Source organism: Erpetoichthys calabaricus, chromosome 3 (assembly GCF_900747795.2).
Source record: "Erpetoichthys calabaricus chromosome 3, fErpCal1.3, whole genome shotgun sequence".
In the NCBI taxonomy this organism is placed as follows: domain Eukaryota; kingdom Metazoa; phylum Chordata; class Cladistia; order Polypteriformes; family Polypteridae; genus Erpetoichthys; species Erpetoichthys calabaricus.
The window spans coordinates 16,579,916-16,597,105 of NC_041396.2; the positions used below are offsets into that span (position 1 = coordinate 16,579,916).

Sequence of the window (17,190 nt, forward strand, 5' to 3'; positions counted from 1 at the left end):
CTTTGTAATACAATAAATGAAAACCCATTAATGGAGAGCTGTGATGCTGTATTTTCTTTAAGCATATTCAAATATGAAGCAAAATTTACCAATATTTGATTGATTTTGCTAGCTTAATACACAGGAGGCGAGGCAATATACCTCAACTCTAGTGGGTGGCCCAGCCCTTTGTATATTTCTCTGTATGCGGCCCCCAGTGAAAAAAGTTTGGACACTCCTGCTCTACTCTGTGCTCTGGAAGTAGGGGGATAGGCATAAGGGGCCACTATCACCTGGCACATGTAATGACGTGATGTGCTGTTACAATGAATAGCATGGGGCATAGTGTTTAGCCAGTTACTGTACAAACAGGCCATTCGCTACTTAGAGCACCTTCATGTCTGTCGAAAGTCCTTTGCCTCAAAGTAAATGAATCACGGGTTGACCAAGGCCATCGATCCGCAACATTTGTCAGTCTCATCATGTCATCACGGATGGCTTGTGTGTAATGGAATGTCACTGCTTGCAGTCAACAAAAGCAGTTTCATTCCTGCTAGGTGCCCCTATTGATATACAAGTGCAGCTGATTGCACCAATTACATTAGGAGGACCGGACACGGCTGCAAATTGCTGTTTTAGGTTGACAAAAACATGTCATGTCATATGAAGACGGGATGTAGTGCCTCGATGGTCAGTAAATGGTTTTGAGTGGGCATGATGGAGTGAAGCTTGGCTGAAATATTGTTGACATTTCAGCCAGTTCCCTGAAAAGTGACAACAGGCAGCCGAAATAACCTGGCAAAAAAATAATTTTTTCGGTGCAAATACGCCACATTGGTCCTCTTAAAAGGGAACTGACATACAGTCTGTGCATTATAATCATCACTTTTTAGGTGTAAAATGTTTGTAACATCAATGCCCAGTCTAATAACAGCACAGTGATATGAATGGTTGTGCACATGAATGGTCACTTTGCAGGTTTCCTTACTTTATCAAGGGTGTCGTCGTCTTCCAGTCTCTATGTAATGTTGTGTACGCGGTAGTCCTGGAGGAGATGGAATACTGATGCAACCTGAATCGGCTGCAGGTACCACCTCATGCTACCAGTAGTGACAAGGACACCAGCAAAACACAAAACTTGAGAATAATCAGTCAGGAAGGGTAAGGAGAGAGCAACTGTCTGTGTCCACCATTCCTTTTTTTAGGGGTCTGTCTTACTGTTGCCTCATCTGTTGTCACTTTCATTTGCACCAAAGCAGGTGAAGTTGATTCACAGTTGCTTATGCTTCCTAAGTGGACAGACTGATATCCATGAAGCTCCACTGACTTGGTGTTAGACTGGGATGACTACATGTTCTCTTAATTTTTCCGAGTGGTGTATATGCAAGGGCTCACATCAGGTTTTCTTTAACAAATCTTGACTTGTGGATTATGCACATTAAGGGCCACTTTTTGTGTATACGCAAGTTTTAAAGAACTGTCCCCTGTAGTGATTCACTTTATTCACCACTGACCCAATTGTGAAATATGAAAACAACTGGGCTTTATCAGTAAAGCACCAGTCTTGGAATGGAATTCACTATGAAAGTGGTAGTATAAGCCACATTTATTTGCCCCACACTGACCCCTTGTTACTTGTATCTTGTCCATACACCTTCTAGTATTCAGAATGCAGAAAAAAATGAAAAACAAATTCTATATTGGTAAAGAAATGTGTAAAGGGTGATGTTCATCTTGAAAATTTGCTACGTGTTAACCCTTATGAAACAACCTTTGGCATTGATTGGCTGTATGACCCTAAATGTGCCACCTCAGCTGCATTTGCCCACACTGTAGAAATAAGGAAACCTAAGTTGTGCCAGCAAAGCACCTTAGGATGATGTTCACTGCAAATGGTGCTATACTGACCACAAGCCTGCAGAGACTCATTTTGTGTCACGCGAATTTACTACTACTTCTGTAAAAATATGGAAACAGCCCTAGAAGAACCAGTGAAGTCATGTGGGATGGTATTCACTACGAATGATGCAACATGAACTGTAAGGTGGGGTTCATTCCTCTCACAGACTATAAGGGCTGACTGGAAAGTAACAAGACTGTCCCAGTTTCTCTTTCAGGGAGGCACACATGGGAATACCATGCAGATGTTTGAGAATGGCGTACATCGGAGTGTGTAAACTGGCGGCAGGACTGCCATATTCTTCAGAGTTCTGTCACAGAGCGTGGAAGCACCTTGTATGTGTCGTTGTGGCGGATAAAGAAGACGATGTTCCTGTGGGAGTACGGGAAAGGTGTGTAATTAGAGAAATCGGGCTATTGGCCTCTGAGAAACTTAATTTCTTCGTGTATAATCTGATTATGTGTTCATACATACCCTTAAACCAGTTACTCTTAAGGATTTTGCAGTCTGTGTATGTCAATTGCTCTCTGTCAGCCTGTGCATGCATTTGCTTTGCAAACTCTTTCGGTAGCCATGGCCAGAAGTGCCCACAAAATAAATTGCTACAGGTAAATGTTTGGACAATCACACTATTCGTTTCTCCTGTCTGAAATAATTTCAGAAATTCTTAAATTTGTGCTGATGAGCTAAACTTACAGCATTAAGGTCAGCAACACAATCTCAAACACAGGTTAACACGTTAAAAGTAATGTAGTCTGATTATTTTTTTAAAGTAATGTGTAATCTATCTCAATACTTATCCAATTGAAGTAAAACAAATGTGCTAATGTTTCAGTAGTATTGGGTGTAAAGCAGGGCTGAACCGCACAGCCAAGAAAAAAAAAAAAAAAAAAAAGAGTGCAATCCGGTAACAAAAACCCATAAATAAAGCGTCAATTTCACTAAACATATTTATAAAACACAAGAAAATTATCACAGGGATCATGTTAATATTCAAATTCAAAAGTGGCCAATGATGACTTTTTTTATTGCACAACTTGATGACATCAGAGCATTCTGACAAAGTAGAATTCCAGAAGGTAACTTGTGCATGTAATATTATTAGATTATTAAGAAACAAGGGGTGTGTGCCCTAAGTGGGAGATTTACCTTAACCCGAATGTGTGCGTACATGCATACACTTATGGTCTGGCAATGAGATAAGCAACTGCAGTTGCCAAGTCTGCCATATTCCACAACAAAAAAAGTCGAGTAATGTGACATCTTAAAAGAGGAAAAAACAAAAATGAAAAGTCTAGATAATCAAATTAGCTCAATCGGAGAGAAAATTGATTCACTGATTGTAAAACTAGGAAAAGCCACAGAGTGTCCCCCAGGATTCAGTTTTAGAACTGCTGGTCTAAATACATACATAAAAAGCAAAGAGCCCCCCCTGAAGGATTTAATGTTTACACAACACACTAGAAGGTTGCCAGTGTAATTCCCAGTACTAACTTACGGTGCTATGTTGAGGCAATTCACCTGCCAGGCGGCAGTTGCAGAAATACATGAAGCATGCCGGTGACCTGCAAAACATTTTGTATAAAAATGACAGATGAATACATTCAATTGGTTTGACAGGATACTTGTTAACATATAATAAAAAATAATCCAATATTCACTCACCCTCTCCTTTTTTTTCTATCCCATTTTTTCCAGGTCCAAGTTACAAATATACACGAGGCAGTTTCCAGGGATTTGATTGCATTGAACCACCAATTCATGAACAGAGGCTGACACCTCATACTACATGATTTACAATTTCCAGCACTCAAGCTGACATCTTCTGTCATTAAAGCTCATTAGTGCCTTGCACAGTATCACTTTGCAACAAGTAGAAAAGCTGCCTGGAAGTGAGACAAGGGACCTCACATAGACACAACAATCACTGTGTGGAAATCTAATGGAAAAGCAGGCAAATGGGATCCGTGGCAGCAGCGTTGCAGGCCTGGCAGCTTTAGAGCGATCTGACTCCCATGGTGGGGGGTGAAACCATGGAATTTGGCCAAATCTGCTCCTCAGGCAGACAACTTCTGCAAAGTTTAAACTTTTCATTTTCCAGAAGACACTGCAAGGTTTGTCTCGTTAAGACCACCAGAGCATGCCGCAAGCCAGAGCCGCATCCTTCCTAAGTGGAAAAGACTTGAAAATGAATCTCTATGGGCATATTTCAACCACAATTGAACTGGTGCTGCGATTCCTTTTTGAACAAATGTTTTATTTATTTATTAAAAAAGGGAAGGTAAAATACAATAAGAACATGAGCGCATGTCAACTCCACACCACCACCCCATACTTCAGAGATAACACAGGAAACAACCGTCCCCCCAAGCCACATCACCATCTGGCCCACCCAGCCTCCAGTCCATACTTTGGGGGCAGGGGCTATAATCAAAAACTACACTGCTGGATTACTTTGTGGATAAGAACTTGACAATCACACGGTGCATGAAGTGATCATCAGAATGACTTACAAGACTCATGCAATCCTGAAGCAAACCAAAGAATGAAAATACCATTAATTGCAATAATCAACTAATGGTTAATAAAATCAATTGGTCAATCAGAAATTTAACTGACAGCTTAGAATCAATTTCCAACAATACCAGAAGCCCTTACTGCTGCATTTACATACAATCCCTGGAGTTTTCAGAGCTCCTGGCTTGTGATGTTTTGTTGTCCCACTTCAGGGCATTCATGTCAATTTCCGGTTGGACTTTCCATAGAAATGCGAGGTCTCCACTAATTTCTTATTTGGTCTGCAAAAAATTACTTAAAGGTCAAGTTTAATTTTGTTTCAGTAAATCAAAAGCAAACTAAACATATTAAATGTGTATCACTTTACTCCAAATGCAATGCGACCACAAAAGCTGCATTTCTGGCGGAGCATGTAACATTTTTTATTTTACACAATTGATTAAAATGAAAGGTTAGGACTACATTACAGCTCAAAGAATTTGGGTAGCTTGGTTTTTCGTCGACCTGTCTGGCTCGCCGCTCTGAGTTCATCAGGCGTTTATGTGGAATTTCCAACTCGAAAACTCCTATTTACTGTCTGTCGGATAGCTTGTGAACCCGGCATCGGCTTGGGGTAAACACTACACACTGCCCATACACTTTTTTGCAATTTCTTATCAATAACTCACTTAAATTTATGGCATATTACACAAAAGGCATGATGAAGTGAAAGACTGGTAAGCTTTATTGGTGCTAAAGGTAAGGTTTCAGGGCACACAGTGGCAGCCAACCAAACTGATCCCATTGTCCACTATAGAGAAGCACAATCATTTGGAATTACCCATAATACACTATGTACAATGTGACAATGGGCTGTTAAGTCTTTGTAGAAGATCATGGGCATCAAGCTGCCTCCAAGTGAAGCAACTTGCCATTTGAAATGTCACTCATGTCTGTGTTATGGAAGGAAAGGGAACGAGCAGGACTCTAATAATGGTTTTATGAACCCATTACTTGTTGCACTAATGTGCAGGGGTTAGCACTGCTGTCCCGTGGACTCAGCTTTTTGGCAAATGGGGAATCTGCATATTCTTCTAGTATCTGTGTAGGTTTTATTTGGATACTCAAATTTCCCTCCTAAAACCCCAAAGATTGCATGTAATATTATATCATTTTTCAGTTGCACAACTTATTTATATAATCTCAGTGAAACGGGAACAGTCACAGCATGACTCCTGTGACTGTCACCCATGTAACCAGGCACCAACAGCCGCTCACTCCAAGGAATCTGAGACTCAAAAAGGTTTGATTTAGTATTAAGCCGATGAGTGGACATCTGGAAGTACAATGCATGCAATGCAGTACAGAAGAGAAGTGAAAGTGTGTGTTTTGGACCTTACAAAAAGAAGAAAGGCTCATCTGTGAGAAGTCTAACGTAAAAATGAGGAAAAAAAAAGCAGCCAGATATTGCCACTGAACTCACTGTACCTATGAAGCATTACTACAGTTCTGGCTCCTTCTTTCTGTTCAGTAAAACAATAAATTGTGTGAACACGGGCATTTAAGGGAAGGCACGCTCAAGATGCATGTTTTTGGCTGTCAATAAAAGGGGAGGACTTGTAATTCTATGTGAAACTGCACTGTTGTGTAACAGGATTAGCAACTGCAGTGTCAAGTCGGACATCCCCGCTGACTTTAAGTGGACTGCCAACTCTAAGCTACCCCAGTGTGAGTGACTGTACGTGTGCACCCCACAGTTGACTGGGATTCTGTTCCTGTATTAAGTCCAATGCTGCTAGGATAGTATCCGGCACACCAAAACTCCTATTTGGATTAAGTTAGTTGGAGAATGTACGTATGTAGAGTTACTGATCAAAATTATTAATTACACCTACAACACTGTAAATTTTACAAAACATTTCCCATGAATGAAATCCAACTAATTTAATATTTTCTAGAGAGTGGTTATTTATGTGAAACAGAGGCTCTGCAGCAACAAACAGTAAGCTTTATTAAATTAATAAATAAAATGAATCCACCACGAACGATGGTAGTACCTATACGGTATATGTAGATAGATAGATACATTATTAATCCCCAAAAGGGTTTAATGTGGTTCACAATATGTCTGAAATGGCCCATCTCAAATAAAGAATGAAAAAAGTCAACAAATATTGAAACCCCACATTTATTATTTTAAAAAAATAATTCACCCAAATAAGACTAAAATAAAAAATAAAAAAAATAAAAACATCCAACAATAAAACAGGTGATTGTATTACAGTGTGGGGAAACTCTGAATTACCGGTGCAAGCTGCAGATGGTAAGATTGTTCACCTTGAAAACAGCTTAGCTCACAGATATCCTCATTTTGGGACCTATAAATGTAGAATTCATGCACCATGAAGTCTCTTATTTATTTCTCTCTTTTTTAAAACTTAATGGTTAGGGTCTCCTTCTCTAGAAGCAAGTCTGCATATCTCTGTTGTAGCTCCTTCTCTCGCTCCTGCTGCCTCTGTACATCTTCTCTCAGTGCCTGTTTAAAATTAGAAAACAACTCACATCCAACTCACTAAAATAAATCTGACAGCTTATTAAATCAAAAAATGAATACAGTGATCCCTCGCTATATCGCGCTTCGCCTTTCGCGGCTTCACTCTATCGCGGATTTTATATGTAAGCATATGTAAATATATATCGCGGATTTTTTGCTGGTTCGTGGATTTCTGCGGACAATGGGTCTTTTAATTTCTGGTACATGCTTCCTCAGTTGGTTTGCCCAGTTGATTTCATACAAGGGACGCTATTGGCAGATGGCTGAGAAGCTACCCAGCTTACTTTTCTTTCTCTCTCTCTTGCGCTGACTATCTCTGATCCTGACGTAGGGGGTGTGAGCAGGGGGGCTGTTCGCACACCTAGACGATACGGATGCTCGTCTAAAAATGCTGAAAGATTATCTTCACGTTGCTACCTTCTGTGTGCAGCTTTTAAGTATGCTGCACGGTGCTTCGCATACTTAAAAGCTCAAAGGGCACGTATTGATTTTTGACTTTGTTTTTCTCTGTGTCTCTCTCTCTCTCTCCCTGCTCCTGACGGAGGGGGTGTGAGCTGCCGCCTTCAACAGCTTTGTGCTGCGGTGCTTCGCATACTTAAAAACCAAACAGCCCTATTGATTTGTTTGCTTTACTCTCTGTTTCCTTTGAAGAGGAAGATATGTTTGCATTCTTTTAATTGTGAGACAGAACTGTCATCTCTGTCTTGTCATGGAGCACAGTTTAAACTTTTGAAAAAGAGACAAATGTTTGTTTGCAGTGTTTGAATAACGTTCCTGTCTCTCTACAACCTCCTGTGTTTCTGCGCAAATCTGTGACCCAAGCATGACAATATAAAAATAACCATATAAACATATGGTTTCTACTTCGCGGATTTTCTTATTTCGCGGGTGGCTCTGGAACGCAACCCCCGCGATGGAGGAGGGATTACTGTATGTCAAAAATTATGTATGCAAAGTCATGTGTATACCTCCAGCCTCCTTGGAATGGCAGTATCCTCGTGGTTTTTCAGTTCCTCAAAGGTACGCAGCTCAAGGTAGGCCTGCTCAACTTGGTCCCACTGGTCGTTTAGTTGTTTGATAAGTCCCATTGCTCTTGACTGGTAGCCTCCTAGCAAGATCTTCAATTTTTTCTCCATTTTTGCTGCTCTTTTTGCTTCTGTTGTCATATGTCCTCTGTTGATCTGAATAAGAAACCATTGAAAAAAAAAATAAACATACTGAATGACAGTTAACCTCTGCTCACTCTTGTAAAGCACTTTATATTGAAAGAAAAATTACACTGAGGACAAAAAACATTGCCAGGCAAGAAAAAATACATTTTTAAGAGATAAAGTTTAAGAGATGTATTACAATGTTGCTTAGTGAGTAAGGAACTGGACCGCAAACCAAACATTTGATGATTTATTCCTCATTGCATTGTGCCATTTAACTTACCAGTGTTTCAAATGAAACATACATACATAAAGTTGTGTAAAAAACTCTGAACTTGTAGATCCCATGACAGAAAGGCATCTGCCTAATATGCAAACATAATGACAACATTCAGAAAGTAGTGAGACCCCCTTCACCTTTTACACATTTTGTTATTTTGCAGCCATATGCTAAAATCAATTATTTTCCTCGTCAAGCAACTCTCAAGAATGCCCAAGAATGACAAAGCGTAAACAGGATTTTAGGAATTCTTGCAAATTTATTAAAGGATAAGTTGGGTATTTTTCAAGTCAAACTTATTTCTTCACAAACATGGTATACACACGCTGGCCACTTTATTAGGTACACCTTACTAGTACCAGACTGGACACCCTTTTGCCTTCAGAACTCCCATAATTCTTCATGGCAGAGATTCAACAATATGCTGGAAACATTCCTCAGGGATTTTGGTTCATAATGACATGATAGCATCACGCAGGTGCTGCAGATTTGTTGGTTGCACATCAATGATGTGAATGTCCCATTCCACCACATTCAGAAGGAGCTCTATGGGATTGAGACCATTTTGAGTACAGTGAGCCCATTGTCATGTTCAAGAAACTAGTTTGAGATGATTTGACCTTTGTGACATGGCGTGTTATCCCGCTGGAAGTTGCCAACAGAAGATGGGGACACTGCAGTTAATAAAAGCATGGACATGGTCAGCAACAATACTCAGGTAGGCTCTGGCATTTAGACAATGCTCAATTGGTACTAAGGGGCCCAAAGTGTGCCAAGAAAATATCTCCCACACCATCACACCATCAGCCTTAATCATTGATACATGGCAGGATGGATCCATACTTTCATGTTGTTGATGCAAAATTCTGACCCTACCATCCAAATGTTGCAGCAGAAATCGAGACTCATCAGACGAGGCAATGTTTTTCTAATCTTCTGTTGTCCAATTTTGGTAAGCCTGTGTCAACTGCAGCCTCAGTTGCCTGTTCTCAGGTGACAGGAGTGGCACTCGGTGTGGTCTCCTGCTACTGTAGCCCCTCTGCTTCAAGGTTCAACGTGTTGTGTATTCAGAGATGCTCTTCTGCACACCTCAGTTGTAACGAGTGGTTATTTGACACTGTTACTGTTGCCTTTCTATCAACTTGAACAAGTCTGGTCATTCTCCACTAACCTCTAGCATCAACAAGGCATTTTCACCCAGACAACTTCTGCTCACAGAATATTTTCCCTTTTTCGGGCCATTCTCTCTAAACCCTGTAGATGTTTGTGCATGAAAATCCCAGTAGATCAGCAGTTTCTGAAATATAATCAGCCTATCTGGCACCAGCAACCATGCCACATTCAAAGTCACTTAAATCACTTTTCTTCCCCATTCTAATGCTCGGTTTGAACTTCAGCAGTGTGTCTTGACAGTGTCTACATACTGAAATCCAGTAGTTGGTGCCATGTGATTGGCCAATTACATATTTATGTTAGCAAGCAGTGGAACAGGTTTACCTAATAAATTGGCCAGTGAGTGTAAATGCATTTGCCACGCAAAATTGTGTTCTAAAATTAAGTGATTTCGATACATTTTAAAGAAATATCTCACCTGGTCTGGTTGTTTACGATGGAGTGTATGGGGCTCAGAGAAAAACCTTAAAAACTTACCAGATATGTGCATTTCTCAAGTCAAGACAGTTGCAAAGTATTGATCTACATCTTTTAATGCATGCTTGTGACAACAGAAGAGATCTGAAAATACTAATTTTATCGCATATTTCTGTTGCTATTTTTCTCATGGTATGGATGCATCTTATTTATGCTTTTGCAAATTCTCACATAAATTTGGAAATAAATCAAAACAAAACCAAACACATGGCACAAAAATTTTATTATGATTTCTCCTGCTGGGAAGAAACCACAACCTGTGGGTGAAAGGTTGTTCTGCAGGAAGACTAAGTGTTGAGCTACTGTGCACGGCTAGTCCTCTTTAAAAATGTCTGAATTGCATAATTATGGTGTTTTTTATTCAAAAATTATTTGTCCAACATATTTTACAATGTGTGTGTAATTGCAAGACACAGATCCATACTTGATAACAGTCTTGGCTTGAAAAATGGACGTATTTGGCAAGTTTTTAAGTTTTTCCTCTTTGCCCCATAAACTACAATGTAAAGCATCGGTGTGTGCAAAATAGATTTGTAAACTTATAGAAAGTGATTAACTTTAGAACACAATTTTGCATGGCAAATGCATATGTAGCATATGTTTGTGACAAAAAAAAAAAAACCAAACTTATTCTTTAACAATAAAAAACTAAATTATATCCCAACAGCAATCAGTCCCTTTATTGAGTACTTCGTTGAAGCACGTTTGGCAGCGATTAAGACCAGGGACCTCATGTATAACGCCGTGCGTAGAATTCACACTAAAACATGGCGTAAGGACAAAAGCAGAAATGTTTGTACGCAGAAAAAAATCCAGATGCATAAATCTGTGCGTTCGCCAACTTCCACGTTCTTACGCTCCATAAATCCTGGTCATCGTGAAAAGTAATGCACGTGTACACGCCTGCTGCCACTCCCCAAACTCCTCCCAGAATTATGCCTCTTTAAATATGCAAATCAATATAAATAGCCCTTAAGCTCAGCGTTCTGTGAAAAGGCAATGGCAAAAGCACGGGGGAAAACAGAAGAATGTCAGTGAATACCAAGTGGAGGCAAGGAAAAAACGTTCTACTTGTTGGTTTAAACAGTGGTATTAGCAACAAAAGGAAGTTGATCGAGAGACATAGAGTGTCGGAAAAACTCGAAAGCTCAAGTTCACAAAGCCGCACAGTGCCCGAAATATGAAAAAAGTTGTCAGATATCAAAGTCGCCATGAAAAGGCGCGTAGTAGCCCACCATCTGAGTGTCATATGAAAGCTTATTAGGATACAGAGAAAAAAAAAAATAGGCACACAGTGGGGGAAAAAAGCACGAAATGTCAACTTTAATCTCGAAATTTCCACTTTAATCACATAGTTTATTTTGTCATTAAAGTAGAACATCATAAACTTCATCTCAAAATTGCTTAATTTACTAGTTTCTCAAATCCCATCGTAACTAAAGTAGCATGTTAAATGCTTTGTTTTGTACTTGATCTTTTATATGCTCTATGTTGCCACGCAGTTAGGAGACCCGGGTTCGCTTTCCGGGTCCTTCCAGCGTGGAGTTTGCATGTTCTCCCCCTGTCAGCGTGGGTTTCCTCCCACAGTCCAAAGACATGCAGGTTAGGTGGATTGACGATTCTCAATTGTCCCTAGTGTGTGCTTGGTGTGTGTGTGTGTGTGTGTGTGTGCCCTGCGGTGGGATGGCGCCGTGCCCGGGGTTTGTTTCCTGCCCTGTGTTGGCTGGGATTGGCTCCAGCAAACCCCCCTGACCCTGTAGTTAGGATATAGTTGGTTAGATAATGGATGGACGGATGTGCTCTGTGTGTGTGAATCACTATGTGCTTCTTAAATGGGCTTTCTCTTCCTCCAGCAGGACACAGAATCTATTACATTCATAATATTACAGCTCTCTGAACAATTAAAATATTGTGATTTATACTTGATATCATTTTCATGATGATAGGAGTTAAAGCATGTTATTAATCATAGGAACACGGTGGAGCATTGATTGTTCATGCCTCACGCAAGATGCTTGCTACGCCATGCGCGACCTTCGATGAAATCATTTATTGCAGCAGTACTGTCTATTTGAAATGTACTAAACCCCAATTCCTGTCCCTACTTTTTTTCTCCAAACACCCAATTGCCACAAAATCAGCTCTGTAATAGACGTTAAAGCCATCAGTAAGCTTAGAACGGCGATTCTTCAAAACATTTAAGGAACACTGAAATATCTTTGTAGTACGTGTTCAATTATTTTATCCATCTATCCTTCCAGTGTCGCGCCAGCCCCAGCAAGAATACAGCACGAGGCAGGAACAATCCGCGAATGGAGCGCCAGCTCCTTGCTAGCGCTGTGGCACTGTGTCCTCACATGTTTAATTATTAGCAATATAGATTATTTAAATGAAGTTAAAGTTTTATCTGTATAATATACAGTGGTGTGAAAAACTATTTGCCCCCTTCCTGATTTCTTATTCTTTTGCATGTTTGTCACACAAAATGTTTCTGATCATCAAACACATTTAACCATTAGTCAAATATAACACAAGTAAACACAAAATGCAGTTTTTAAATGATGGTGTTTATTATTTAGGGAGAAAAAAAATCCAAACCTACATGGCCCTGTGTGAAAAAGTAATTGCCCCCTTGTTAAAAAATAACCTAACTGTGGTGTATCACACCTGAGTTCAATTTCCGTAGCCACCCCCAGGCCTGATTACTGCCACACCTGTTTCAATCAAGAAATCACTTAAATAGGAGCTGCCTGACACAGAGAAGTAGACCAAAAGCACCTCAAAAGCTAGACATCATGCCAAGATCCAAAGAAATTCAGGAACAAATGAGAACAGAAGTAATTGAGATCTATCAGTCTGGTAAAGGTTATAAAGCCATTTCTAAAGCTTTGGGACTCCAGCGAACCACAGTGAGAGCCATTATCCACAAATGGCAAAAACATGGAACAGTGGTGAACCTTCCCAGGAGTGGCCGGCCGACCAAAATTACCCCAAGAGCGCAGAGACGACTCATCCGAGAGGTCACAAAAGACCCCAGGACAACGTCTAAAGAACTGCAGGCCTCACTTGCCTCAATTAAGGTCAGTGTTCACGACTCCACCATAAGAAAGAGACTGGGCAAAAACGGCCTGCATGGCAGATTTCCAAGACGCAAACCACTGTTAAGCAAAAAGAACATTAGGGCTCGTCTCAATTTTGCTAAGAAACATCTCAATGATTGCCAAGACTTTTGGGAAAATACCTTGTGGACTGATGAGTCAAAAGTTGAACTTTTTGGAAGGCAAATGTCCCGTTACATCTGGCGTAAAAGGAACACAGCATTTCAGAAAAAGAACATCATACCAACAGTAAAATATGGTGGTGGTAGTGTGATGGTCTGGGGTTGTTTTGCTGCTTCAGGACCTGGAAGGCTTGCTGTGATAGATGGAACCATGAATTCTACTGTCTACCAACAAATCCTGAAGGAGAATGTCCGGCCATCTGTTCGTCAACTCAAGCTGAAGCGATCTTGGGTGCTGCAACAGGACAATGACCCAAAACACACCAGCAAATCCACCTCTGAATGGCTGAAGAAAAACAAAATGAAGACTTTGGAGTGGCCTAGTCAAAGTCCTGACCTGAATCCAATTGAGATGCTATGGCATGACCTTAAAAAGGCAGTTCATGCTAGAAAACCCTCAAATAAAGCTGAATTACAACAATTTTGCAAAGATGAGTGGGCCAAAATTCCTCCAGAGCGCTGTAAAAGACTCATTGCAAGTTATCACAAACGCCTGATTGCAGTTATTGCTGCTAAGGGTGGCCCAACCAGTTATTAGGTTCAGGGGGCAATTACTTTTTCACACAGGGCCATGTAGGTTTGGATTTTTTTTTCTCCCTAAATAATAAAAACCACCATTTACAAACTGCATTTTGTGTTTACTTGTGTTATATTTGACTAATGGTTAAATATGTTTGAGGATCAGAAAAATTTTGTGTGACAAACATGCAAAAGAATAAGAAATCAGGAAGGGGGCAAATAGTTTTTCACACCACTGTAATAACATATTTTGCTGCATTTCATCTTAAAAATGATATCGTCATCATATGTAAACATGCGCTTTATAAAGTGGCTCAGGTTGTGCAATATTATAACTGTATAGCAAGTTTACAGTGAGTTAATTGTACTTATAAGTACAAACAGTTCTACAAGGAGCACTTGATGGACTGATTGAGTGCGTGTATAGTTCTTGGGATGAAACAGTTTCTGAACCGCGAGGAAAGGCTCTGAAGCGTTTGCCGTACGACAGCATGGCTGAGGCAGCGTGTGCTAGATGCTGCATACCGCTAATTCTCTTTCCAATCAGCTGCTGTAGAGCTGTGATTCCCCACTCAGATACAGAGATATAAATACTCTTGAGTGGTGCAGTGAGAGTAATATGGAAAAAGATGATCTGCTGTGGCAACCACTAACGGGAGCAGCTGAAAGAAGAAAAAGAAGGTGCAGTAAGAGTAACAACGCTAAAGCAGCTTTCATATTTAGAAAAGTTTGACCATTCTGTGGACCATTATATTGTTACAGGTTAATTACAATCAGATGCATTAAACTAATAAATAATATGCGGTTAATTTCAGTGTATTTATCAAGCCACATCAGGAATGTGGATCTAAAAAAGAAAGGGAAACCACACTGGAAAAAAAGCACTGTTTTGATCCTGGGTGACGCCAGTTTGCAAAACCAAGCAGAGAACTTATGTATGCCAATCATTTAGCTACCATGAAAATGTGCATAGCTTTATGGTAAGTTTAGTTTTTATACATCACAATCTGTGCATGGAAACGAGCTTACGCAACATATTTGTGCATATGTACCGTTTATACATGAGGCCCCAGGAGTTTTATTGGGTCCGATGTGACAAACTTCACACATCTGGATTTGTATGGAGACCATAACTGGACAGCTATTTTTTAGGTCTTTCCAGAAAGACCTAAACAGTAAAAAAAAACTGTTGCATAGTGTTAGTGCTCAGTTGGAAGATGGGCCTTCAGGCCAACATGAGGTCCAGAGTGCTCTGGAGAAGGTTTTTATTAAGAATATCTCTTTACTTTGCACTGTTCAGCTTACCCTAAACCCTGACTTGGCTCCCAGTCCTTGCCACAGCAAAACCAACTTGCTGCCACCACCATGCTTCAACGCTGGAATAGAATTCCACAGGTAATAAGCAGTGCCTGGGTTTCTTCAGACAAGACATTTGGAACCTAGCCCAAACAGTTCAACCTTGGATTTGTCAAATCTTGTTTCTCATAGACTGAGAATCCTTTAGGTGCCTTTTTGCAAACTCAAAGAGGGCTTTCATGTTTCGTCTGGCCATTGTGCTATAAAGCCCAGATTAGAGGAAGTGTTGCAGTGGTGATTTTCATTTTGAAGTTTCTCTCATCTACAAGTTCTCTGGAGCCCAGTCAGAGTGAACATTGGGTTTTTATACTTGTTTCTTACCAAGACCCTTCTCCCCCAATTGCTCAGTTTAACTCTTGGAAGAGTTATGGCTGATCAAAATGTCTTTCACTTAAGAATTATGGAAAACACTGTGTTCTTGGGAACTGTCAATGCTGCTGGAATTTTTGGTAGTCTCCCCCAGATCTGTGCCTTGGCACAATCCTGTCTATATGCACTCTGAGAAATTCCTTCAACCTCATGACCTGGTTTTACCAGACCAGAGAAGTTTGTTTTTCCCAGTCTGAGAGTCCTTAGCAGCTTTTTTGCAAACTGCAAGTGGGCTTCCATGTTTCTTTTTACTGAGGAAAGGCTCCAACTAGCAATTCTGCCATAAAACTCAGATCAGTGGAGTGTTGTGGTGAGGGTTGTTCTTCTGGAAGTTTCTCCCATCTCCACACAGGTTCTTTGGAATTCAGCCAGAGTGTCTATTGGGTTCCCGGTCACCTTCCTTACCAAGACCTAACCTAAACCCCCCCTCCCCCCAAACTGCCAATTGCTCATTTTGGCATCGTGGACAGCTCTAGGAAGAGTCCTGGTTGTTCCAAACTTCTTTCATTTAATAATTATAGAGGCCTCTGAGCTAAACCTCGACACAATCCCATCTCTAAGCTCTAACCTTTGACCTCATGGCTTGGTTTTTACTAGGATACAAGTTATCACTGGGGGTGCCTTCTATAAACAGGTGTGTACCTTTCCTAATCAAGTTCAGTCAACTGAATTGACCACAAATGGACTTCAAACAAGGTGTAGAAACATCTCAATGATGATCGACAGAAAAGCAAAGGGTATGAATCCTCAATATACTGTGTCAATGTGATATTTCAGTTTCTTAATTTTAAATAAACTTTGAAGAATATCTCAAATCCTGCTTTTGCATTGTCATTCTGGGGTACTGAGTGTTGCTTAATGAGGGAAAAACATCAATTTATTTATTTTAAATTTTATTTATTAATTTTATTGTAATCATTCCATACAAATAGATCAATTTATAACAAAAAAAAATATTGAAGACAAATCAAACCCCACCCGAGAAGGAGAGCTTAGCCAAAGGAGAATTGCTTAGGGCTTTTTAATAAGGCAACAATAAACAAAAGAAAGGAAGAAATATATATAGATAAATAAAAAAAAAATGGAGAAGGGAATTAAATGCGGTAATAGTTATTTCTCTTATTCTAAAATAATATTGATTAGATCCTGCCAGGTTTTAAAAAAATTCTGTACAGATCCTCTAACTGAGAATTTGATTTTTTCCAATTTCAAATAATATAAAACATCGGTTTCCCACTGACTTATCAGAGGAGAGTTAGGATTCTTCAAAAAAACATCAATTTAAATGATTTCAGCACAAGGCTGCAGCATAACAAAATGACACCAGAATCATGACATTTCATTATTTGTGATCTGAAGGTTGCCCCCACCCCCCCTTCACCCACCAAAAATGTGTCTATAAATTTGAAACAAGCACTAAGGGGTTTGGGAGATCTAGTCCAGATTTTTACAAAAAATTGTATTAAGCCAAATGTGTCAAGCTTTGGGTTATTGTAGTATGGTAGGCTGTTCATGGCTTGTCTGGAAGCTGCCATTGAAGCATGGCATTCCTTTCTGAATTATAAAGTGTGTGCCCCTTTGAACATTTACTGTCAAAATGACTTGAGCAATTACAAACAGTTTGATGCTCTGTGCCTGAGCCGTTATAACCTGTTT

The 17,190-nt window shown here is 40.0% G+C and overlaps 1 protein-coding gene across 1 annotated transcript in view; it reads right to left on the reverse strand.

The window, feature by feature from the left end:
- Nucleotides 1–6,547: 6,547 nt before the first annotated feature.
- cdc5l (CDC5 cell division cycle 5-like (S. pombe)) overlaps nt 6,548–17,190 on the reverse strand; it is a 98,209-nt gene continuing 87,566 nt past the window's right edge. The window contains exons 15-16 of the mRNA XM_051924413.1: nt 7,898–8,110; nt 6,548–6,911 (exon numbers count right to left, since the gene is read on the reverse strand). Coding sequence (XP_051780373.1) covers nt 6,807–6,911; nt 7,898–8,110 — 318 coding nt within the window. The 3' untranslated portion in view covers nt 6,548–6,806. The remainder of the gene's footprint in view (nt 6,912–7,897; nt 8,111–17,190) is intronic.